This window comes from Podarcis pityusensis (genome assembly GCF_964106645.2).
Source record: "Podarcis pityusensis genome assembly, chromosome: 13".
Taxonomy (NCBI): domain Eukaryota; kingdom Metazoa; phylum Chordata; class Lepidosauria; order Squamata; family Lacertidae; genus Podarcis; species Podarcis pityusensis.
The window spans coordinates 24,936,833-24,961,472 of NC_138038.1; the positions used below are offsets into that span (position 1 = coordinate 24,936,833).

At 45.0% G+C, this 24,640-nt stretch overlaps 2 protein-coding genes across 2 annotated transcripts; both read left to right on the forward strand.

Annotated features, from left to right (window-relative positions):
• Positions 1 to 1,130: 1,130 nt before the first annotated feature.
• Positions 1,131 to 6,515, forward strand: LOC308461956 (keratin, type I cytoskeletal 10-like; the record flags this gene model as incomplete). The annotated part of the gene is made up of 5 exons (XM_080979126.1): positions 1,131 to 1,289; positions 2,048 to 2,173; positions 2,869 to 3,086; positions 3,881 to 4,206; positions 5,318 to 6,515. The coding sequence occupies 5 exons, from the start codon at positions 1,131 to 1,133 to the stop codon at positions 5,419 to 5,421; spliced, it is 933 nt and encodes a 310-aa protein (XP_080835252.1). The 3' UTR covers positions 5,422 to 6,515.
• Positions 6,516 to 11,348: 4,833 nt separating this feature from the next.
• On the forward strand, positions 11,349 to 23,133 carry LOC308461402 (keratin, type I cytoskeletal 12-like). Its single transcript, XM_080978322.1, has 8 exons — positions 11,349 to 12,626; positions 14,541 to 14,623; positions 15,453 to 15,609; positions 17,125 to 17,286; positions 17,823 to 17,948; positions 20,178 to 20,395; positions 21,143 to 21,312; positions 22,753 to 23,133. The coding sequence occupies exons 1-8, from the start codon at positions 12,186 to 12,188 to the stop codon at positions 22,857 to 22,859; spliced, it is 1,464 nt and encodes a 487-aa protein (XP_080834448.1). The 5' UTR covers positions 11,349 to 12,185; the 3' UTR covers positions 22,860 to 23,133.
• The last annotated feature ends 1,507 nt before the right edge of the window (positions 23,134 to 24,640 follow it).

A 24,640-nucleotide genomic window follows, 5' to 3' on the forward strand; every position in this document is an offset into this window, starting at 1 on the left:
AGAGCGAGATGAGCGCCGCAACCCCAGAGTCGGTCACGACTGGACCTAATGGTCAGGGGTCCCTTTACCTTTACCTTTACATATACACACACATCTTAAGGGCAATGGGTGCTTGGCGGGGGACTTAATAGTATTGGTTTGCATTACCCATATACATAATAGGGGAGCGGGTGGCACTGTGGTCTAAACCACTGAGCCTCTTGGGCTTGCTGATCAGAAGGTCGGCAGTTCAAAATAACACGATGGGGTGAGGTACTGTTGCTTTGCCCCAGCTTCTGCCAACCTAGCAGTTCAAAAGTACACCAGTGCAAGTATATAAATAGGTACCGCTGCGGCGGGAAGGTAAATGGCATTTCTGTGCGTTCTGGTTTCCATCACGGTGTTCCGTTGCTCCAGAAGCTGGCTACATGAACTGGAAAGCTGTCTGTGGACAAACGCTGGCTCCTGTGGCCTGAAAGCGAGATGAGTGCCACATGCCAGTCACCTTTTCACCTTTAAAGGCCTTTTCACCTTTACATAGATAATAAACAGACCAGTGTCCAAAGCAAGCTTTAGCTATGCAGGAAAAACTTAAGATAAATGATGGCGCAGAATACAAATATTACAGGGGTACTAACTTGAATAAAATATTGTTGGGGGACCAGGTAAGCCCCACCCCGCATAATCACATGACACAGTGTACAATACAACATTTGAATGGGAATGCTCATCAATTCTGTGAGGGCCCGGCCCCCTCAAATATTTTATTGTGGGGGCCAAGGCCCCATGGTAAGAGCAGGCACCCCCAAACTCAGTCCTCCAGATGTTTTGGGACTACACCTCCCACCATCCCTAGCTAACAGGACCAGTGGTCAGGGATGATGAGAATTGTAGTCCCAAAACACCTGGAGGGCCAAGTTTGGGGGTGCCTGGGTAAGAGGGACCCCAAACCTACGCCTGCTCAATCTATTTTGGATCAGATACAGACCTCTCTGGAGTCTGGGCAGTAGAAGCAAAGCTATTGAAACCAGTAAACATCATCTAGAAAACATTACAATTACTCAGAGATACTCCTGGTATTTTTTAAAAAGAAGATTTATTTTCCTGCTCTTGCAGCAAGTGTTGAAAGAACATTTTTATTGATGCAGGATATGAGCTCTGTGACTGATACCACTGCCGGAGGCATTGATGTGCAAATGAATGCCGCCCCAGGAGTTGACCTGACTGCGCTCCTCAATAAGATGAGAGGAGAATATGAAGCCCTCGCTGAGGAGAACAGGCAAGACATTGAGGCCTGGTTCAACGAACAGGTAGGTGGCGGAAATGCTCACTTTTTTATTATTTCAATAGTTTTCATTTGGTTTTACAAATTCATTCACACTCATAGGCACAAGTAATAAAAAATAACACAAGATTCTTCCGAAACTCAAGACTTCCTTCCTCCCCTCCGTGGGTTATTTAAGGTAACTTTTTTTAAAACTGCATATTATATGTCCATCTAATTTACAATCCTCCATTGTATCGAAGGTCTATGTATCATTGCAACCTTTAAAACCTGCCAAAGAGTTCAAGTGTTTACAGTGGTCTTTCAAATATAATATGAATTTGTCCCATTCCTTGTTGAAGCTTTGATCCTCCTGATTTCTGATTTTCCCAGTTAAACTTGCCATCTCTACATAGTCCAGTAGTTTCATCTGCCAGTCCACCTTCGTAGACATCTTGTCATCTTCCCAGCTCTGGGCAAGCAGCATCCTTGCAGCTATTGTAGCATACATAAACAATCTTTTCAGTTCCTTCAGTATCTCTGCACCTACAATTCCTAACAAAAAGGCTTCTGTTTTTTTTAACAAAAGTTATTTGAAACATATTTTTCAATCCATTATATATCATTTCCCAGAATTCCTTTATCACTTTACAATTCCACCACATATGATAAAAGGTGCCTTCTTTTTGTCTTGCAGAAAACGCTCACTTTTGACTTCACAGAGGACTCTTCCTTAAGCAAAATTATTCATTTGACTAAAAATCTTTGGATAACTCTCTCCCTCTTTTAATCACTTTATTTCAGAGTCAAGAACTGAATAAGCAGATCAGCAGCAGCGTTGAAGAGACCAGCACCAACAAGAGTGAGATTACCGAACTAAGACACACTCTGCAAAGCCTAGAAATGGAACTGCAAACCCAATTGTCTATGGTATAAGAATTCTTTCTTTCATTCAGTTAGCATCCTTTTTTCTTTGAGAATTTTTATTTTACAATTTTACAATTGCAAATAAACATTTCACAAGCTTTAAAATATCCAGGGACTTTCCTTCTTCTCTTTCCGTGGTTCATTTTGCATATCATACATCCCTGCATATTTTACTATAACCATTCAAATCAATTTTCCACTTTTACATCTGTCAAAAATTATTTACTCTGTTGAATTTATCTTAAGGCTGCCAGTGTTTTCAGCTGTATACAACCATTTCCCACATATTCAATAAATGTTTTCCACTCTTCTTTAAAGATATGTTCTCCTTGCTCTCTTATTCTATGTGTTAAATCTGCAAGTTCTGCAGATTCTGTCGACTTAAGTTGCCTGTCCTCTTTAGTTGGGACCTCGCTCACTTTCCATTTTGGGGCTAACAGTCAGCATCTTTCTTTACTTATTACTTTATTACCTTTCTAACCCTTCCTTAAGTTTAAAACAAGAAGAGAGATAGAGAATATACACAGAGGGTACACATGGCCTTGTGGCATCCAGCCCTACCATTAAACATACTATGATCTTTTAAATGTGTTTGTGGGAGGGGCTATTTGTTTGTTTATGTTTTTTATTATCTGTTTGTGTTCTCGTTTTATCTTTTTATTCAACTTCCAATGTTCCATTTCCCCCCCTTTCATCAGAAACAATCTCTGGAGGCCACCCTGGCAGATGTAGAAGGCAGATTCTGTGGCGAACTTGCCCAGATACAAGGAGTGATAAGCAATGTTGAGGGACAAGTGGTGCAGATCAGGGAAGACATGGAAAGCCAAAATAGAGAATATGAACAGCTCCTGGATATCAAGATCCGCCTGGAGAATGAGATCGAGACTTACCGCAGTCTGCTGGATGGAGGAGACAGGTAAAAAAGGGAGGAACGTGGTAGAATCTGCTGTTCCTAAATGTCTTTGATTCTCCTTTGCCTAAGGGTCCACACATCACTTGGTTTCTCATTGCTTAATTGGACGTTCCCCCTCTCAATATGCACATTCTCCAGTCAGTTTGCATAGTCTCCAAGAAACATGCCCTTTCTTTCTATTTCTGGTTCAGAAAAGGGCAAATGTATTATGAGGCAGCCTGCTTGTGCTGGTTAAAAGAATTGATCATTTTGAATAATGCAGACATCCTGGATTTAGAAGGTCACGATTTAAACTTCAGCTGGCATGCATGTCTCTGGTATGGGAAGGCGAGAACTTATAAAAGTTTTATGAACCATAATCTAAGGAAGAATTTCTATAGAGTTTGGGAGAAATAGAAAAATCTGCTGGAAAGGAAAACATCTTTATGGCTACAGTGGAACCTCGAGTTGCAGACATAATCCGTCCCGGAGGCACGTCCGCAACTTGAAGCATTCACATCCAGATGCTCCACATCTGCGCACATGCAAAGTGGGGGAAAGGGCTGTGAGAGAAAGAGTGTGAAGTACTTCTGCACCCAACCACCCACAATGATATTAGCACACTTACTCAATACATCCAAACTTCATTACAGTTCAGATAGATGTTGCCTTTTCTCATCTTTTTTTATCTCGATCCCACATAATATCTACAATAAAGACTTTACTGATCTTGGTACTGTCAAAGGTACATTCACAGAAGCCCTCTCCCCCCCCCCCAACCAAGGCTAAAGTTTGTTTGTTTTTTACTGTTCTTATAGTGATTTTGAATCTGGATCCAGAAGAACCTCTTCAGAAACTAGATCTAGAGGATCTGTAGGTTCAAGTTCTAGAGACCAGACATCTTCCAGCTCTGGATCCAGAGCTTTTGGCAGTGGAGACTCGAGATCCACAGGATCTAGAGGGTTCGGATCTTCCAGTTCTTCAGATTCCAGATCCAGGGTCCAAGAAACTTCCAGCTTTCAGTCACAGTCCAGAGGCTCTGGGTCTGCAGACTCACAATCTAGAAGCTCAGGATCTACAGACAGAGGATTTAGTGGTGAAAGTTCCCAGGATTCAGGATCAAGATATGGAAGCAGCAGCAGAGGTAATACATATTGCTCTTATTTTTCTGTTAAAAATGCACATTTCTATTTTTGTTAAAAATGCACATTTATTTTGCTACTAATTTCAGAGGGTGAAATAGTGCTGATAAATTGCCTATTGGAGTACCAAAATTGAACTGAGAAAGTTCCGTATATGGCAGGGTTGTGCTGGTGAAGAAAGAATCAATGTTAAGGAGCCACCAGTGTAATAACAACTTTACCTCAAATGGTCACTGTGGCGTTTGCCTCCTAGAGTGGGTCATAAGGAAAGGGTTAAATGAGTGTGATGTGATTGGCCAGTGGGAATGCAAGGGAGGAGTAAAAGTTAGAGTGGGAGGTTTTGAAAGTCAGTTGAGGTTTGGGAATTGGAGAAGGAAGGGGGAGGATTAGGTGTGGGTTGGTAGAGTTTATTGTGAGAGAGTGAGAGGAATTGTCAGGTGGAGTCAGATAGATAGTTGGGAATAATCAGTTTGAAGTTGTTAGGAACTAAGATCTAAGCAAAATTAACTGAAACCATAAGCTTGTTCCTGCATTTAAAAATAAACTTGATTATTTGTTAATGTTAACAATTGTCTGGACTCCGTGTGTCCCCGTGAGATATGGCGTGGTGGCAGCGGAAAAAGCAATCGCAGTGGTGGCACAGGGTCAATAGACCAGGGGCCCTGTGTGTGATCGCCACAGTCACCCAGTGCAGAAATTGCCCAGTGGGATGGTTGATCAGGGTTGCAGCTGCTCCCACTGACCCTCTTCCCTCCAAGCTGCTATTTGCATGGGCTATGAATTGTGGGTCAACTCTGGGCAAATGGGATATTGATGGCACAGAGTGTGTGGCACAATGACAGAGCATCTGCCTTACATACAGAACATCCCAGGTTCAATCACCTACATATCCAAGCAGAACTGGGAAAGCAGACAGAAACCTGGATAGCTGCTGCCAATCAGTATAGACAATACTGGCTTATATGGGTCAATGGTCTGGTTCACTATAAGGCAGCTTTCTGTATTTCTAAGTAGTACAGTACCCCCCCCCCATGTTTAAATAAGAGCTCCGTGATCTGCCTGTTTAAAAGAATAACTGCTCTCCTAAATGCCTGCATTTTCTTTCTTGCACAGATGTACAAAAAACAAGAGTGATCAAGACAATAGTGGAAGATAGAATTGGTGATCAAGTCGTCTCGACTCACGTCCAGTCGGTTGAAGAAAAGCCAATTAAATAAGCCATCTCAGATTCTCATGGGGAATCTTTTGAAGCATGCCATAGCAGATGCATGCCATGAAAAAAGCTATGCCAAGGTGTCAGGAGCTTGAAGATTTCTGCCTTAAACCCACAATGCCGTCTTAGTATTGCCTTTTTTCTCTGCTTCTTTCTTGAGCACCTTTCTTCCATGCAAACCAAGACAGAAAACCGTGATCTTATCGGCTAGCAGCCTGCAATAAAGATTTTCCTTCTGTAGCAAGTAAATGATAACATTGTGGTCAGGTGTCTTTCTTTTAAAGCATTGTCTACATACTGCCTGTGCCAGTCTTCTCCAAACTGGTGGCTTCTAGGTGCGTGGGACTACAACTCCCATTAGCCCCGACCAGTACAGCAAGGAAGGAACGTGGATCTCTTGGTTTCAGATCTACAAACCAGTCACGGATGGGACAACCCTCAAACTGAGGACACCATCTAAGAGAGGGCTGCCCTCTGAGCATCCTTCAAAAGAGAGGACTACACTCAGTAAAACAATCACAGCAGCCCTGTTTCCAAGTTACTGCAGCTGTGTGCATCTTAATTGCCCAGCCCCATGAAGATCCTCCACATAGAAGCCCCAATGATCATGAAGGTCATCTCCATGTATGTGAGGCCAGGCTGTGAGTTCAAAAAACCCCTGCGCTCCTGAAGCACTTGTGGAGAAGCTGTCATTAGACCACCAGTCACATGTTGGTGCAGGGATAGGCCAAAGGGCTGAATGTGGCCCTCTAGGCCTCTCTACCTCTCAGGAGAGACGTGGGTGACACTGTGGGTTAAACCACAGAGCCTAGAGCTTGCCGATCAGAAGGTTGGCGGTTCGAATCCCCAGGACAGGGTGAGCTCCCGTTGCTTGGTCCCTTCTCCTGCCAACCTAGCGGTTCGAAAGCACGTCAAAGTGCAAGTAGATAAATAGGTACCGCTCCGGCAGGAAGGTAAATGGTGTTTCCGTGTGCTGCTCTGGTTCGCCAGAAGCGGCTTAGTCATGCTGGCCACATGACCCGGAAGCTGTACGCCAGCTCCCTCAGCCAATAAAGCGAGAAGAGCGCTGCAACCCCAGAGTCGGTCACGACTGGACCTAATGGTCAGGGGTCCCTTTACCTTTACCTCTCAGGAATCCAGGCCACACTTCCTCCCTAGCCACCCATTCTTTCCCCAAACTACACCCCTTATCTGCCCTGTTTCACACCCTCGACGGCTGTGTTTTCCTGACTGGAATATGTTCTAATAATTCTGCTTGATTTCCTGGACAGAGAATGTGTGTAGAAACTTATTCCACCCACTTTTGCTCTGCCCAGCACTGACTTGTGGCCCCTGGAAGATTGCCACAGGGGAATGTGGCCCTCACAGTCCTCATCTCTGTTCTTGGATCCTGGAGTTTGGTACGACAAGTTTCCTGCCCAGACCCAAACTGTAGGGGACGTGGATGTGGCCAACTGAAAACAGGAGTGGGGAAATGAGAAATGGAAAAAAAACCCCAAATTTGCAGATTCTCCCATCCCTATCGGTTGGTGGCCTTAAACAAGTAACACAGGGATTATAGTGATCCGACACATAAGGTTCCTAGGAGTCCAGACAAACTGAAAATGGCACAGCACTTCACACATTAAATTTACTAAATAAATAATTCTTAGCAATAAATCCTAGCTTCACTGAAACTGTCATCAGCTTCAGCAGCCAAAGACTACACCCTTTGGCAAACAGCTGTCGCCCGTAAATTTTGCTGCTGCAAGATGGGTGTAATTTCTGTCACCTTCTGTTCCTGTGCTGGGCTGATCCAATTAATAAACCAGATTGCCTTATTCTGCAGAATGACGAAAAGTCCCCAAATTAAACAGCTGCATTCCAAAGTCCATCTGTACAGTGGTACCTCAGGTTACATACGCTTCAGGTTACAGACTCAGCTAACCCAGAAATATTGCCTCGGGTTAAATACTTTGCTTCAGGATGAGAACAGTAATTGTGCTCCAGTGGCGCGGCAGCAGCAGGAGGCCCCACTAGATAAAGTGGTGCTTCAGGTTAAGAACGGTTTCAGGTTAAGTACGGACCTCTGGAAAGAATTAAGTACTTAACCTGAGGTACCACTGTATAGGTCAGTTGGCCCATTTTACCTACCCATGTAGATTAAATGACCACAGTTGACTTTTTTGTCTTTCTTAAGGGCTGCCTCCTTTTCATTTAAAAAAAAACAAAACAGGGGCAACTGTAGCTCTTGTTCCTCTCAGTGTACTGTACTTTGTAGGCACCTTTGAAGCCAATGGCATCCTGGCTGCCTACTAGCCTATTATCTTCCCCTTGTTTCCCAAAAGGTCAATGAGTATAACAGCTGAGTTTATGCAGGAACAGTATCCTGCATATCCAAAGTGGTACTGGAGAAGATTGGTGGTATTGCAGCCTGTTCACTCTGGAAACATAGCAATGGCTGGCTACCTGCCACTCTTACTTTATTACGATTTGTTAATTGATATCATTTTACCCTGCCCTTCCTCCAAGGAGCGCACAGCGGCGTACATGTGCCTTCCCTGCCACAGCGCATTTTATTCTCACAACAACCTTGCACGGTAGGTTAGATTGAGAGTGTGCAGCTGGCCCAAGGTTGCAGACTGAGCGGACAGACAAGGTCAGTTGGTTGCCCCAAAAGAGGACATCGATTTGCATAACTTTTGAATGTGCTGTGTATGCACATAGGTGAAAATTTTGGGGGAGGGGGGAATCACGATAATTTAAATAGAAATGCATCTCAGTCCAGTATACCTGAAGGAGCGTCTCCACCCCCATCGTTCCGCCCGGACACTGAGGTCCAGTGCCAAGGGCCTTCTGGTGGTTCCCTCACTGTGAGAAGCCAAGTTACAGGGAACCAGGCAGAGGGCCTTCTTGGTAGTGGCACCCGCCCTGTGGAACGCCCTCCCACCAGATGTCAAAGAGAAGAACAACTACCAGACTTTTAGAAGACATCTGAAGGCAGCCCTGTTTAGGGAAGCTTTTAATGTTTAATAGACTACTGTATTTTAATATTCTGTTGGAAGCCTCACAAAGTGGCTGGGGAAACCCAGCCAGATGGGTGGGGTATAAATAATATATTATTATTATTATTATTATTATTATTATTATTATTATTATCCCATCATTGTGCAGAAGACAGTGAGCAGGTGCCCTGCATGCAGTGGCGGAGCTTCATGCTCCGGCACCGGGGGGCGGAGAGCAGGTGGGGGCATGGCTAGTGCATGTCCTGGGGGTGTGGTGCATCACCCACAGGGGCGTGGCACGTGTCGTGGGGCAGTGGCACACATCCTGGGGGTGTGGCGCTCATCCTGGGACCATGGTGTGCCGCCTACGGGGGCATGGCGCCCAGCACGGGTGGGGGAGCAGCTGCGATGGCACCCCACCGGGATTGTGCTGCTGGGGCAGTGTGCTCACCCCATCTTCCTCCACCAGTGCCTGCATGCCGCCGGCTCAATCTGCTCTCTGGGTGCTAACTCTTCACAGCAAACGCCAAGTTCCCTGCATGCTATATCTTTAAAATGGACTCGGGCCAGACCAGAGGGGCCTCCAAACAGAGGATTTTCCTGTGACACCTCTTCCAACGAAGGCCTCTTCTTTTGTAAAGTAAGATACAAAGCCACCCCAAATCTAGCTCCCTTGCACACTGCCTCATGCCCCATCCAGTATCGAAGATTACGATCCACTCAGGTGGCCCCGTCCTCCGTGACGTTGCGTAATTCGTTTTGATCCCATCACTCCAAGAATTACAATTCGCTGTAACAACAGTATTTATGCAGCACTTCAGAATGTCCACAAACACTGTCTCGGTAATCCTTATAACACCCAGTGAGATTTGTCAGGACTCTTACTCTCCCCATCTTGCAAAGATATAGGTGCAGCCGATGATAAGAGGGAGTAAACTACTTACTTCGTTAGTGCAGGCTGCGTAACACTACCTAACGGGATGATGGCCCAAAAAAAGTTTAAATTAGGGCTTCCGGGTTCAGAGGTCAATGTCTCTGACGCATTTGGCTACGCCTGCTCTCGCTCAGGTGTGGACAGAAGACAGATCAGGATCTACTGGGTTCGAGGCCTTTGGGTGGATGACAGTAGAATCGCCAGGACCGGATATAGGTTTGAAGGGGCCCTAAGCTACTGAAGGTAATGGGGCCCTTTATATGCCCAGCTGTCCTTTGTCAAAAACAAATTCTCATTGTTTTTTTATGTTGAATATATGCTATATGGTGATTTATGGACCTGGTAGGTATCTAAAGCCATTTGCACATGTTGCCATGCAACCAGTCCATGCAGAATGTAGGCACCCCATATATAGAAATGAGCAAACCAGTGATATTTTAGCAGGCTAGCAGGCAGCGCCCATTACTTACATTATAGGAGCCTACACAACACAAAACACTGTTGCTGTATGTACTGTAGGTTTTGTTTCATTTGTTTTTTATCTTATAGTTTGGAAATGTACATCCAGTTTGTTTTTTTCTTTGAATTTTTTGAGGGCCTCCAAGAAAGTGGAGCCCTAAGCTATGGCTTGTTTAGCTTATACGTAAATCCGACACTGAGAATGGCAAGGGTTTCTAACTCCCAGTTGTTTAGCAATATCAATTTTTAAAAAAAACAACAACAAGAGGGTACCCCTAAGTGAGGTGGTTGTAATGAAAAATGCTTGGGTGGGGAATGAGTGGATTTTGAATGAAAGCACTGTGGACTCAGTTCTTGTACTGAAAACAGATTCCTGCACAGAGCATGAGCTCAGAGGCAAATCCGATCCTGACATTTGAGCACCGACTGTTCAGCCCCTTCTCTGCCCTCTGCCCTAAGGACTGGTGTGGCACCTGGTTCCAGTTGGTGAGCTCCGGATCTCACAGGTCTGCGCACATAGAATGGAAAGGCTTCAAGTATACAGCGGAAATTGAAACTAATATTGCTAAAATATGCCTAGTGCAGTCACATTCGAATACTGTGTTGTGTGCAGAGAAAGGGGATGGAGAGACCTTTGCCCTCCCTGTATTATTATTATTATTATTATTATTAATTGAATTTATATACCACCCTATACCCAGAGATCTCAGGGCAGTTCACAAAAAAGATTGCAATATATAAAATCAAAACAAAAACAATAACCCGATAATATCCTCCAAAAAAAGAGCTACATTTTAAAAGGGTATGGGATGTTGATCAGGTCAACCAAAGGCCTGGTTAAAAAGGCATGTTTTTGCTTGGTGCCTAAAGGTGTATAATGAAGGCACCAGGCAAACATCCCTGGGGAGAGCATTCCACAGATGGGGTGCTACTGCAGAGAAGGCCCGTTCTCGTGTTGCCACCCTCTGAACCTCTCGAGGAAGAGGCACATGAAGGAGGGACTCAGATGATGATCTCAGGGTCCAGGTAGGTTCATGCGGAAAGAGGCAGTCTGTGAGGTATTGCGGTCCCGAGCCATTTAACGCTTTATAAGGCAAAACTAGCACTTTGAATTGGGCCCAGAAACTAATTGGTAGCCTGTGCAGTTGGACCGGGATCGGTGTAATATGCTTAAACTGTCTTGCTCTGGTGAGCAACATGGCTACTGAGTTCTGCACTAGCAGAACTTCCGAACCGTCTTCAGAAGCAGCCTAGAAGCCAAGGTGATCCAAAGAAGCTGAGGACTGAGGAGAGGTGACAGGAGGTAATTCATCACACACAGCATAGTTAAACTATGGAATTTTATACAAGATGTTGAGATGACCACCTCTGTCCTGTTCTCATAATCTTCAAGCAGGACCTGAGTGCCACAGGGTTCTCCCCACCTAAGATTCCCAGCAACAAGTACACACAAGAATAATGATTTTGTCTTGCTGCCTTATCCTGGATGTACGTATCTTTTATTTTTTCTTAGGAACGCCTAAGTCTTCAAGCTGACTTGATTCAGCAAAAGCGATCTCCTCAATCATCCTACACTTCCATCACGAAACCATTAGTTTCCATTTCCCAAGTGTTCCAAAGCCGGTTTGGTTAAGCAGATTCTTTAAATATGTTTCATTCACTGGATCCTTGACAATTTGAGAGCAAAAAGCTTCAGGAAATCAAAGCAGCGCCTTGTGAGTTTAGCCTTAAAACGCGGTGCTTAAAGAAATAATGAGAATATCAAACTTCCGCGTCAGAAAAGCAGACAGCTGAGACAGCTGAGACAATTTCGCAGGGCTAATACAAACTGCATAGTTCTCTCTCTGCACCACCCAGGGTGAGGAAATCGCAACGCGAGGGAACCATCCTTGAAAAGCGGTTTGCACACCCCTCTGCCACAAAAGAGTGTTGCAAGTGCGAGTGTGGAAAAAAAGTGGGTAGGGACCCAAAGAAATATGTTTATAATGATGGGCTTTGAAAACACACAGAGAAAGACGGCAGGTGGGATGGGAGGAATTACTCAACCTTGCTGAAAAGATGGTGCTGATGATGAATGTTTCGACCAGGTGATATCCACCCATTCGCCATCTTGGGAGTGGGGTGGGAGAAGACTCACAAATGGCCCAGGGGGCAAATGAACAAGATGGAAGACCGGGCCAAGTTATTAATATCCATCAGTCATGAAGGCTTGAAATGATAAATCTTCCAAACAAACAATGCAGCGATGAAATGACGTTCCAACGAAGGAACACACCCTTAACAAAGTCGGCATATAAAACCTTGATGCTCTTCTGACTGCTCAAGAAAACTCCCCTTGGGTGAATCTTCTGCTTTTCTCCCCGCAAGCTTGCTTAAAACTTCCTTGAGATCATGTCTTACTTTAGCCGGGGAGCTAGGCAGGTTTCCTCCTCTCGCTGCGGTGGGGCGTCTATAAAGCTTTCTGGCTGCGGAGCTCATGCCTTGGGCGGAGGGTCCTTCAGCGCAGGGAGTTTTGGTGGTGAGGCAGCCTGGGGCACGAGGTCAGGATGGGGCAGCCTGGGAGGTGGGGCTGGGGGCTACTTCCAGAGCTACAGCTGTGGTGGCGCTGCCGGCAGCGATGGTGGGCTTCTCTCGGGAGGGGAGAAAGAAACCATGCAGAACCTGAACGACCGCTTGGCCTCCTACCTATCCAAGGTGCGGGCTCTGGAGGAGGCCAACAGCGACCTGGAGCTCAAAATCAAAACCTGGCATGAGAAATCGGCGTCGCACGCCGACGGAGGCCTCCGCGACTACAGCAAATACCACACCACTATTGAGGACCTTCGAAATAAGGTGAGCAAGACTTGGGAAGGGAAGGGAGATTTTGGAGGAGTGAGGCTGGCTAAAGATGGAAGAGAGGTAAAGGTAAAGGGACCCCTGACCATTAGGTCCAGTCGTGACCGACTCTGGGGTTGAGGCGCTCTTCTCGCTTTATTGGCCGAGGGAGCTTCCGGGTCATGTGGCCAGCATGACTAAGCCACTTCTGGCAAACCAGAGCAGCGCACGGAAACGCCATTTACCTTCCCACCGGAGCGGTACCTATTTATCTACTTGCACTTTGACGTGCTTTCGAACTGCTAGGTTGGCAGGAGCAGGGACCGAGCAATGGGAGCTCACCCCGTCGCGGGGATTCGAACCGCCGACCTTCTGATCAGCAAGTCCTAGGCTCTGTGGTTTAACCCACAGCGCCACAGAGGTGGGCAAATCTGTCTCTTTCAGCTTCTCTCAGTTTCTTATTTCCCCAGTCTTAAATTCACCAGTGAATTTCACCTGAGAGGCACATTCTTCTGTAATTTTACTTAATGTATATTCATGATGCATATGCTAGGATAAAGTGTGCGCAAAAATGCATATGTTAATGAAAATAATGGGGGGGGGGAAATATGTTTTCTATCAAGGGAAATTAAACATATGCAATTTTATGCACACTTTACACCAGTATATTTGATGAAGTGTGGTTGTCAAAGGGTGTCTGCGTTTTAGTTCGCTTGTTGTTTCCGAAAATGCAAATTTGCAGGTTCGCCTTTAAATGTGAACTGAATCTCAATCAAGCTTGCCATAATTTTGTGATTATGCAAGTCGGTCCTACTAAAGCTACTACTGCCTGGCTGTGAGATTTATGAAGGGGGAGGGTATTCTCTTATAGATCAACAGGCTACTTTTGCTTTTTATGGCTTCTCTCCACTCACAGCAGACCCATTGGACTGAATGGACCCAAGGATGGGAGCCAGTGTAAATTAAGCTGGTTTACGTTAAGCAGCTGTTAATGTCCGTCAGATCCAAGCTCCATTCAGGAGTGGCCTGTGCTGGCTGAGCTGCCCTAAACTTGGCAGGTAAAGCAGCTCAGCTAATAGAGCATGAGGACTCTTAGTCTCATGGTTGTGGGTTCAAGCCCCATGCTGAGCAAAAAGATTCGACCCTCGTGGTTTATCCCAACTCTACAGTTCTATGACTCAATGAAAGCAAGCCCTTAGAAGAGAGTTGGATTTATATCCCCGTTTGCCAGGTTAATGTAGGCCAGGTTCTCAGGTCACGTGACTATGCTTAGGATCCAGCCTAAGTCCCCCTCCTGTCTCACCCTCACCTCAACCCCAGAATGTCATTTGTTCAGGGTTTAGGCCAGCTGAAGGACTACTGGGCTCAGCTCAGGCAGCTGGGTCCTGGCCAAACTGGGATGTGGGAGATACAGAGGCCATATCTATGGCTCAGCCAGGATCAGGTAGTTAAACCAACATAGCCTGGCCAGGTGATTGAGAGCCAGTGTGGTGTAATGGTTAGAATGCTAGACTAGGACTTGGGAAACCAGGGTTCAAATCCCCACTCAGCCATGAAGCTCACTGGGTGACTTAACTTAACCTACCTCACAGGGCTATTGTGCGGATCAAATGGGGAGGAGGCGAAGTCTGTTAACCAGCTTAAGCTTCCTAGAGGAAAGGTGGGATGGGAATGTAATAAATAAAACAAATTCAGCTTTAGGATTGTGCCCTTGATCATGTCAATTCAGAGTAAAACTCAGCCCAATGCCCCCTCATGTGTTTTAATGATGCATTTACTCTTATTTTTAATCTTTACGTTTGTTTTAGAATTTTTCTACTCACTTTGAGCGATTTTGTTGGAGGGAGGAAAGAGGGATGTAATCTTTTTGTGTAAATAATATAAACGATTTGCTTTTTTTACTTCCTTTTTCTATATCCCCCTCCAATGCAGATCATTGCTGCGAGCGTCACAAACGCCAGCATTATCCTGCAGATAGACAATGCCAGGCTGGCTGCAGATGACTTCAAAATGAAGTAAGTTTGAACCCAATCAGGGTATCTGTGCTATTTTTCTTTTAAAAAAAAAGAGGTGCTGGAACTCACCATGAACGCCTTCCTTGTTCTCTTATCATGGCAATGGCGCCACCTGAGGGGTGCTGAAACTGAGATCCAGAGAGTTCCGGCTTTTTTTCTGGGGGGACGCAGGGGCACGCATACCCCTAAACATTTTCTGAATCTAATGGGAGAAGAAACTAAAAATATTTTTTAAATTACCGTATTTTTCGCTCTATAAGACACACCAGACCACAAGACGCACCTAGTTTTTGGAGGAGGAAAACAAGAAAAAAAATATTCTGAATCTCAGAAGCCAGAACAGCAAGAGGGATCGCTGCGCAGTGAAAGCAGCAATCCCTCTTGCTGTTCTGGCTTCTGTGATAGCTGCGCAGCCTGCATTCGCTCCATAAGACCCACACACATTTCCCCTTACTTTTTAGGAGGGAAAAAGTGAGTCTTATAGAGCAAAAAATATGGTAGTTCCTTCTCTATCACGGTGAATCATCAGTTCCGTTGCTACCCCCAATGGTGGCCTCATTTCCTGTCATGGTGTTTCCTGAGTCTCAGACAGAATGAGAGTACCCCTAAACATTTTTTAAGAAAAAAAGCACTGGTTCCAGCTTGGGGGGAGACTGTATATACCTAATTTTACTTGTAAATATGACCAAAACAAACAGCCTGATAAGCAGAGTCTCAGGCTTCTCAACACAATGACAATCAAATAACTAGCCAAGCCAATGCAATAGCCAAAGTTAAGTACTTGAGCAAGCTAAGCACTTTAAGAAATAATAATAATTCCTCTTCAAAGATATGAAAACGAGGTGTTCCTCCGCCAGAGCGTTGAGGCAGACATCAATGGTCTGCGCAAAGTCCTTGATGAACTGACTCTGTCCAGGAGCGACCTAGAAATGCAGATTGAGACCCTGACTGAAGAGCTGGCCTACCTCAAGAAGAACCATGAAGAGGTAAGGCAGCCATCTTGCTCAAGCAACTGACAGCATAACTCTAGGTGTTGTTAGGTGGTTCCTGAGCTCCAGGACTTTTGCACTGAGCCCCAGGTGTCCTGTTCCATCCTGTTCCCTTTTTCGTGAACTTGTTTTGTTTTGAACTTTGCTAAGTTAAAGGTCAGCCGGGCACACCTCAAAGCACAGGAAGATCCCAGCAGTCCACTAATCTTAAGTTGCCCAAAGGCATCCATGTATACAGTTTGCATATGCTGATCTACGCAAATTTGTTTCCTGCCCCAGTGCCCCAAATCCTCTCCGTATTTAGCAACTCCCCTAGTACAACTTGATTAGTTAGCAATCCAAAATGGTTGGATTTAGGGAATGTTCAGTGCTGATAACAGTAATGATAACAAGAGGTGCTTCACTGAGCAAAAGCTCAGCAGCTTACAGGAGGTGTGAGAAAGCATAAGGCTAGCAAAACTCGTTTCTGAAGGGTGATCAAATTCCTCAGATTTGGGACACAAGTTCCATACCCCTGGGTTACAGGTTCTCCACTGCATTAACCAGAATGAGGCAGCCCCCTCAAGCAGCAGAGGATCAGGTGGGATGGCAGCCCCCAACCTATTCCTTTTGAGCCCACCCCCTGCCCCCTACTATTCCTACCCCTCTGAGCTGGTGCTTTTCTGGCAGTGATTCCTTCTCCCTGCTGGCTTTCACTGCCTGCCTGTATGCCTGTATTCACTTACTCCCAGGGATGGGGAAAGTTTACGGGAACCCGAATGCCAAGCTTATCTTGATTGATGGATTGATTGCATTTATATCCCGCCTTCTTTCTTCCAAGGAGATCAAGGTTGTGTACATGGTTCTCCTCCTCCTCATTTAATCCCTGCAACAAGCCTGGGGAGTAGTAGGTTAGGCAGAGAGGCAGCGACTGGCCAATGAATATTCATGTTTCTAGGGATGCAGAAATGCTGCATGTGTAAATGAAGTCAACGTGTTGCCACTGTGAATATGCAGAAAATGACTAATCAGTGTGGATATGTATTACAACCAGGATCAAGAGATTGTGCCTCTGATTACTGGTTGGTAGGGAGTACCGTATTTTTTGCTCTATAAGGTGCACCAGACCACAAGATGCACCTAGTTTTTGGAGGAGGAAAACAATAAAAAAAAAATATTCTGAATCTCAGAAGCCAGAACAGCAAGAGGGATCGCTGCGCAGTGAAAGCAGCAATCCCTCTTGCTGTTCTGGCTTCTGTGATAGCTGCGCAGCCTGCATTTGCTCCACAAGACGCACACACATTTCCCCTTACTTTTTAGGAAGGAAAAAGTGAGTCGTATAGAGCAAAAAATACGGTAGATATGAGAGAAGGGAAATGCACAAGTTCTGCTTGTGGGCTTTCCATGGACAGGCTGGGACTCTGATCCAGTGCAATTCTTATGTTCACAAATGTACCAACTGAGTTATGGTCCTGAGGCGTTTTGTTTCTTTGTCCCTTTCTCTTTCCTTCTTCCCTTTCTTTCTTCATGTAGGAAATGAAAAGTTTGCAAGGCACGACCTCCGGGAACGTCAACGTTGAAATGAACGCTGCCCCAGGAATTGACCTAACTACCCTCTTGAACAAGATGAGGGCAGAGTATGAGGCTCTGGCAGAGCAGAATCGCAAGGATGCTGAAACCTGGTTCGCCGAAAAGGTAAACGAAAATGCAGGGATGTGTCTAAAAACCAGCAATCTACCAGCAAATCTGTTTTTTAAAAAAAGAAATGAAATGAAATGACATTTGCCAGTCCAATCGTCTCATTTCCTTGATTGTGAAACAGCTTACACATGCACATTAAAATAAGACAGCAGATTACCACTGCTCAGTGGTTCCAGGGATAACAGAACAAGAGACTTCTGCAGGTTTCGCAAGTGTGTGTCTCTCCATGGTTCCCTGACTGCTCATTCCCCCCATTGCCCTTTAAACGCAGCATTTGTCCTTCCCTGTAAAACTCCAAATTCTGCAGAAGAAACCTGGAGAAGTTGAAGGGTGTATAAGATGCACTGAACATGTACAGAGTGCCCTACTCTTATGCTTTCTGTTACTGGGGTCCGTTATACCCGGAGCTCTCATTTTACAAATGGCGGGGTAGAGCTGCTAAGTTTCTGGAAAACAAAATCAATTGCTCCAACCACATTTCTGTCATTTGAATACTATACCGCTCAAATGCTGTTATTGAATTATTGCAGAGTAAGGAACTGAACATGATGATCAACGTGAGTGCCAAGGAGACCAGCACCAACAAGAATGAGATCACAGATTTGAAACGCACCCTTCAGGCTTTGGAGATAGACCTGACATCTCAACTTGCTTTGGTATGGGGAAGAGATCTCTGCCAGATAACATAATCGTGTTTGAATGATTAAGACAAACATCTCCCTGAAATATACACCTCCCTCTTACAAGGCTGGTTCAGGAACAAAGCTAAGTCACATTAAGCATTATGAGAATGAGCTTAGCTCTCCACCCCAAAAAAACCCTTGTGTCCTTTGAAGCTTTCACTCCTATTTCATTCAAACCTAGACCTTTATGCAATCTTCATTGTGGTTAATGAAAACAAGTCAACTTCAAAGAATAGTTCATGAAACTGGCTTGTTTTCACTAACTGTAGTTAAGATTGACCGCTGTTTAGGGTTCAGATGATACACACAACCCCTGAACCCTCTTCATAATTTGTTTACATACACAAGTAGTGAAAAGGGCTTAAGTTGGTTAGAAGTTATCAAGAGTCCCTGGAAATAACAGTCATTCTTTATTTGCCTCTCTTTTCATTACAAGCTGCTAGCTATGACAATAAGCAATTGGGTTGTCTCATTCTGCAGCAGCTTGCTTTCTCTGAATGGCAAATAATCTTAGCGATCTCTCCATTTTAGTCATGTTGTACCAAGAATGGCAAGACCTGAATGCCATCTCACTGGTTACAGGGATTCCTATAAGTGCAGTGCTGAAAATTTATCCTCCATCCTCTGTCAGTTAATGAGAAAAGAAATTGGAACCAAAACTCAATAGATTTGTGAATGAAGTCAGGGAGTTTGATCTCCTTACCTTACTTTTGAAGTGGCTGAAAGATGCTTGTGAATAGTTTTTATTTCATTCTACAAATCGTCTCACCAGTGGTCTGCACCCTGCAGCCTCCCCAGGTGCCCGGACTTCCATTAAAGTTTAATAGGAACTCCTCCAATGGGGCTTTGTCAGTTGAGGAAGTATGGGTAGCCAGGGAGGCTGCAAATCATTAGAGAAATGTTTGAACGATGTTTATGTGGGGGAAACGGCATACACCTCACAACGAGAAGGTAAGCTCAAGACTGAAATTTTAAAGAAATTCCCAAGCACATGAGGAATTAAAGCAGAAGCCTCTTTTGCAGAAGAACAAAACTCACGAGATGCGTTTGGAGGAAAGATTTCAGCACAGCACGAACTCCTATAGATTATTTATTTAGTGGATTTGATTTTGAGCCTCCTCCTTTCCAAGGGCTCAGGACAGGTGGCAACGTGTTAGAAACAAAGGCCTTTTGAGCACAGCAGCCAAAATACAAAGAACCACACAGGTAGCTTTGTGCAATTTGCAGGTTTGGGCTTGAGTTATTCACAAAAGGGTCAGCCTACACGTTAAATCGTTTGTACTTAAAAAAACAACACCAAAAACCTGACCAATTTTTTTATTCTGAAGAAGCCACAGGGTCCCAATTTAAAACTTGTTCCTGTGCCAGATGCGGCCCTGTGCCACTTTATTGCTGAAACTCACAGGAACATAGGAAACTGCCTTAAATTGAGTCAGAACATTGGTCCAACTTGCTCAGAATTGTCTACACAGCTCCCTTTCAGACAAGAGTTTCGGCCAGCCCTACCTAGAAATGGCAGGGATCGACACTGAGCCTCTCCACGGGTAAAGCATGAGCTCTGCCCCTTCCCCTACTGCAAGGAACACCTTGGGGGACAAATAACTGTGGCAGGGGGACTGGTCTAGGGTCCCCAATGCAGACTGCGAGTCCATTCCAGATTGGCAGCCCTTGCCTGCCTTTTCTTAGCTATGTAACTTGCTCTCAGCAGCCCATCGTGCCACAAAACAAAGCACTTTTGAAGCCGAGTTGTTTCAAATACAGGTTTGCATTTTGGAACAGGATTCTGCTGCACAAAGAGAAACAGATCAAAATTTTAAAATCCCTTGAGCACACCAAACATAGCACTTTAGAACTGTAACTGAAATCTAGATACTCAAACGATACCATCCCTGGGTCCGTACAAGCAGAGCTTAAGAGCTTCTTTAAAAAAAAAAAAAAAAAATGTGCATGCAAATCAATGCAAATGCAATATTGCTCTTGCAACTTAGTGGAATTGGTACATCTGGTGGATAGATTTCATTAGGTACACAAGTTAAGAATGACTTAGGGACGTGGGCATGTGTCTGAAACAGCCCGGAATTCCTTAGCAGTTGTCATCCTCCCAGGACACTCTGGGGTCTGGAAGCAACCTTCCAAAATGCTGATGGCCTAAAACATGCCCTATGTGTTACGTTTGTGTTACGGCACCCTTTTCCCTCTCAGAGGCAATCGCTGGAAGCCACCTTGGCAGAGACAGAAGGCCGCTACTGTGCCCAGATCTCCCAGATGCAAGGGTTGATTGGCAACGTGGAGACCCAAGTACAACAAATCAGGGAGGACATGGAATGCCAAAATGCAGACTACAGGCAGCTGCTGGATATCAAGATCCGCCTTGAGAATGAGATTGAGACTTACCGGCATCTGATCGATGGAGAAGTAAGGTAGGGAGCAAAAAAAAAGAACCACCAGGCAAGAAAGGGATCGACTTTGCAACCCAGGCTTGCCATAAACCACTGACAATAAGGAGCAGGTTACTATCCAAAAAGGTGTAAAATTATCTCCTGTGGGACAAATCGGCTGCACTTCAGATGCTCTTTAAACTGGCATGAATGTGCAAAGCACATTGAGTAGAATTGCTTTGCAAACAAGGAATGAGGGATCTGTGGCCCACCTCCAGGCAGTGTTGGACTTCAACTCCCATCATCCCCAGCCAGCACGGACAATGCTCAGGGATGCTGGGAACTGCAGTTTAACAACATTGGCAGGTCCACAGGCTCCCTTGCCCCTGGTGTGTCAAGGCATCAAGCCCCATTATAGTTAAACGTACTAGAATCTGGGTGTCAGCCAATGAAACGGAATGGTGGAAGATTTGGGATGGACAGAAGGAAGGACATCTGTGCTAGAAAATAAACTATTGCCAGTGGCGATGAGCCACTGGTCTGGCCCAGAACTTGATTCTGGGTCTTCTGTTCTGAATGTGTTGCTTTGTTAAAGACCTTTGTGCTGTATACTCCCCCCCCCCCAAAAAAGAAGTTTTTATTCACCTACTATCTACTTTTTTTTAAATGTTCTCATTTTGTATTTTTATGTTGTGAACCGCCCTTGTGATCTTTGGACGCAGTGCGGTATACAAATTGAATAAAATAAATAAGCAAGGGTAACACAAACAAACCTATTGCCTATTGCAGTGCATCTGGACATGGAGGTAGCAAAGATCTGGGGTCAAAAAATGTGGGGTCTGCAACAGCTGCAGGAGTAAGAGGCTCAGAGTCTGCTGCAAGAGGCACTGGGTCTGGCACAGACTCCAGTGGCAGAGGAACTGCCGGTGGGAACACGCATTCTGCATCCAGAGAAAAAGGTAAGCATCATTTTGGGGGTGTCTTTCTATGTTATTAATAGGTTGGGGACTAAGACCAATTTAACATCCCACACTCAGTACATTTTTTTCTCCCCCTTCCATTTCATCAATGCAAAGAATTCTCGGGTTAGAAGCAATTACCGTTATTTTTTGCTCTATAAGAGTCACTTTTTCCCTCCTAAAAAGTAAGGGGAAATGTGTGTGCATCTTATGGAGTGAATGCAGGCTGCGCAGCTATCCCAGAAGCCAGAACAGCAAGAGGGATCGCTGCTTTCGCTGCACAGCGATCCCTCTTGTTGTTCTGGCTTCTGAGATTCAGAATATTTTTTTTCTTGTTTTCCTCCTCCAAAAACTAGGTGCGTCTTGTGGTCTGGTGCGTCTTATAGAGCAAAAAATACGGTATCTATGTACCTCATCTATGAACAGAATTCCGGAGTGCAGGTTACATGGCCCACAGACAACTGAGACTTATTTTTTCAGAAAGGGCTGGATTGGCTCTGCCAGTGTGTTTGCACCACACTGGCCTCCACTTCCCCTTGCCCCACCCCTTCAAAGCCGTAGAGATGCTGGTGATGGGAGGTCAGGGAAGTGCCATCCCCCACCCCCACTGCCTGCAACTGTCTGGAAATAACAAAAGCTTCCAGGTGTGCTCATAGACTCCTCCTGGGTTGGATGAAGATTTCTCATTTTAATATATTTTCAATATTTCAATAGTTATTACAGCTAAATCATAGATCTAACGTGAACCCACTTGATCTACTCTTTCCTAACTAACATGTTAATTGAAATGCACCTGTCTTTCGAAATTTTCACTTCTCTAAATTAGGGGGCAGATGCAGGCCAGCATAACTCTTGCATTTGTAATCGCTCAATTAATCGAGTCGAAAAAGACGCTGAATAAGTGCTAAATGTTGCACCAGAAAGGTGCTCAGCCCTCTTGGTTGTGAGTCCTGGAAGAGCTGCTTCCTGCCTTTGCAGGACTTCTTCCCCCTGGCCTGGGAGGGTGGGGCCCGGACTGACTCCAGCTACAAAAGCTGAGGCTGCTGAACAGACTCTTGGGCTGGGGAGGTTGCTCAGGGAGTTTTGTTGAAGACAGTTGCTGCTGTTATTGATATTGTTTTTAGATCTTTATTTTATATCTTCTTATTATTCATGTGGAAATTGTTCAATTTGCTTGTGAATTTATTTTATTTTTAATGACTCCTTTTGCTATGTTGCAATTAAGTAGTTTTTTCAAATTGTAAACTGCCTTGAACTTTGAACGACAGAAAGGCAGCATACAAATTAAATGGTGTATATATGCATGCACGCAGGTAAATGCTCAGATGATGGGGCTTTGTCATTCAGGTAGATACCATTCTATTAAAAATTCTGTCCCAAAGAACGTTTGGCACGGGCATTTCAGTCACTTGTTCTTTCTTTTGTCTGTTCCGCCTTCAGAATCAAAGAAAACGAGAGTGATCAAAACCATCATTGAGGAATTAGACGAGCACGGGCGAGTAACTTCCTCCAAGGTTCAGTCTGTTAAAGAAAGCACGGTTATATAAACATCAAGATTTTATCCAGAAACACTTTCCTGCTTCTGGAAATGTTGCAGCGCAAGAAGAATAAGTGTCATCTTTCACATTAATGTGCCAACATACTGAGAAGCCAACGAAAATGTTTCCTTTCCTTAATTAGCAATCTGTTTAGATATTCTCATTGCTCTCCTTAGAATTCTCTTACAATAAAAAGGTTCGCTTCTCTAAAGTTAATTACAGCTTCTACTCCTGCTGCTACTTTTACTTGATTCTTCTTATATAAAGGTATTTCAAAACGTGATTTTGTGGGATGCAAATATTTTTTTCTCTCTCCCTGGGAGAAACTCGTCACACTAAGGCAGGATGCAGGTCTGCTGCAACAGCCTCTGTGCCAGGACTTAGGGTTGTGGGTGAGTTTGTCATCAAGCATAATGCCTCTGCTTACAGCATTGCAAATTTATTGGGTAATCCAGACCCTCAGTGGCACCTGACGGAAGAATATTTAGAGAGGCACAGGCCCTGGCCTCATTACAAAAGCTCCACTGCCCCCTTCCAGTGCACCAGTACAGCCGTACGCTGGAAGTCGAAGGAAATCCATTCTGGAAGTCCGTTCAACTTCCAAAAGTTGGAAGTTGGTTTTCTGCTGCTCCAGAGAAGCGGACACGGAGCAATGGATCCAAACTACAAGAAAGAAGATTCCACCTAAACATTAGGAAGAACTTCCTGACAGTAAGAGCTGTTCGACAGTGGAATTTGCTGCCAAGGAGTGCGGTGGAGTCTCCTTCTTTGGAGGTCTTTAAGCAGAGGCTTGACAACCATATGTCAGGAGTGCTCTGATGGTGTTTCCTGCTTGGCAGGGGGTTGGACTCGATGGCCCTTGTGGTCTCTTCCAACTCTATGATTCTATGATTCTATGAAAACGTTCGGAAACCAAAGCACGGCTTCCAATTGGCTGCAAGAACCTCCTGCAGCCAATCGGAAGCCGTGGAAGCCCCGTTGGACATTCGGGTTCCAAAGAACGTTTGCAAACTGGAACAATCATAGAATCATAGAATCATCACTTCTGGGTTTGCAGTGTTTGGGAGCCAAACATCCAATTACCAAGGCGCTCAGGATCCAAGGTATTGCTTTTCCCCACTGCAGCTTTTCGTAATCCAAGTGAGCTCTCCCCCCCACACACACACACACTTCCCAGCAATCAACGATCTCTGCGGAAGTGCCCTGGGGCTGATTCACACTGAACGCGGGCAGGTGCCCTTCTTGTACTGAGCAGTGCGAAGTTGCTAAAAACGGAGAAAACAGCTTTATTCAGATTCACGACATGCTATTAAGGCATCATTAAAATGAGGAGCAGCTGTTAAACACCGAGATGCGATTGTTACATGTCATTAGGACTGAAGCAGATTAAAGGCTGTCGACTCAAATCTTTACGGGTGCAGAAGGAGTCAAACACACGCTTATCGTTTTGCAAACACATGTAGGTGCACTGATCAGCACACAGCTCTCTCATCATCTCCAGGATGTTTATCCAGAAGAAGGGAGGAGGGAGAAGCCTCTTCTCAATAACTAGATGTGTTTTGACTTGCTAGCCTTCATCAGCAGCGTAACTCGAGAGGTGTACACAAATCACAGCGGAGCAAATCATCTTATCTTGCAGGCTCGCAAATATCCGTTCGTTCCCTTGACAGAACAGCGCTTACGGCAAACCAGATGTCTTCTTCGCAAGCGCATATCGCAGTTCAACGTGCCACAGCCCACCTGGGCACTCGTGGCAAACGTTTTGAGCCACAGGCTCGCCACACTGCAAT

Bases quoted from the DNA above. Each gene is read 5' to 3' on its own strand.
- LOC308461402 (XM_080978322.1), top strand. From the start codon at position 12,186: ATGTCTTACTTTAGCCGGGGAGCTAGGCAGGTTTCCTCCTCTCGCTGC. The intron at 12,627-14,540 runs GTGAGCAAGACT...CCTCCAATGCAG, and splicing joins TTGAGGACCTTCGAAATAAG to ATCATTGCTGCGAGCGTCAC. The intron at 14,624-15,452 runs GTAAGTTTGAAC...TCCTCTTCAAAG, and splicing joins GCAGATGACTTCAAAATGAA to ATATGAAAACGAGGTGTTCC.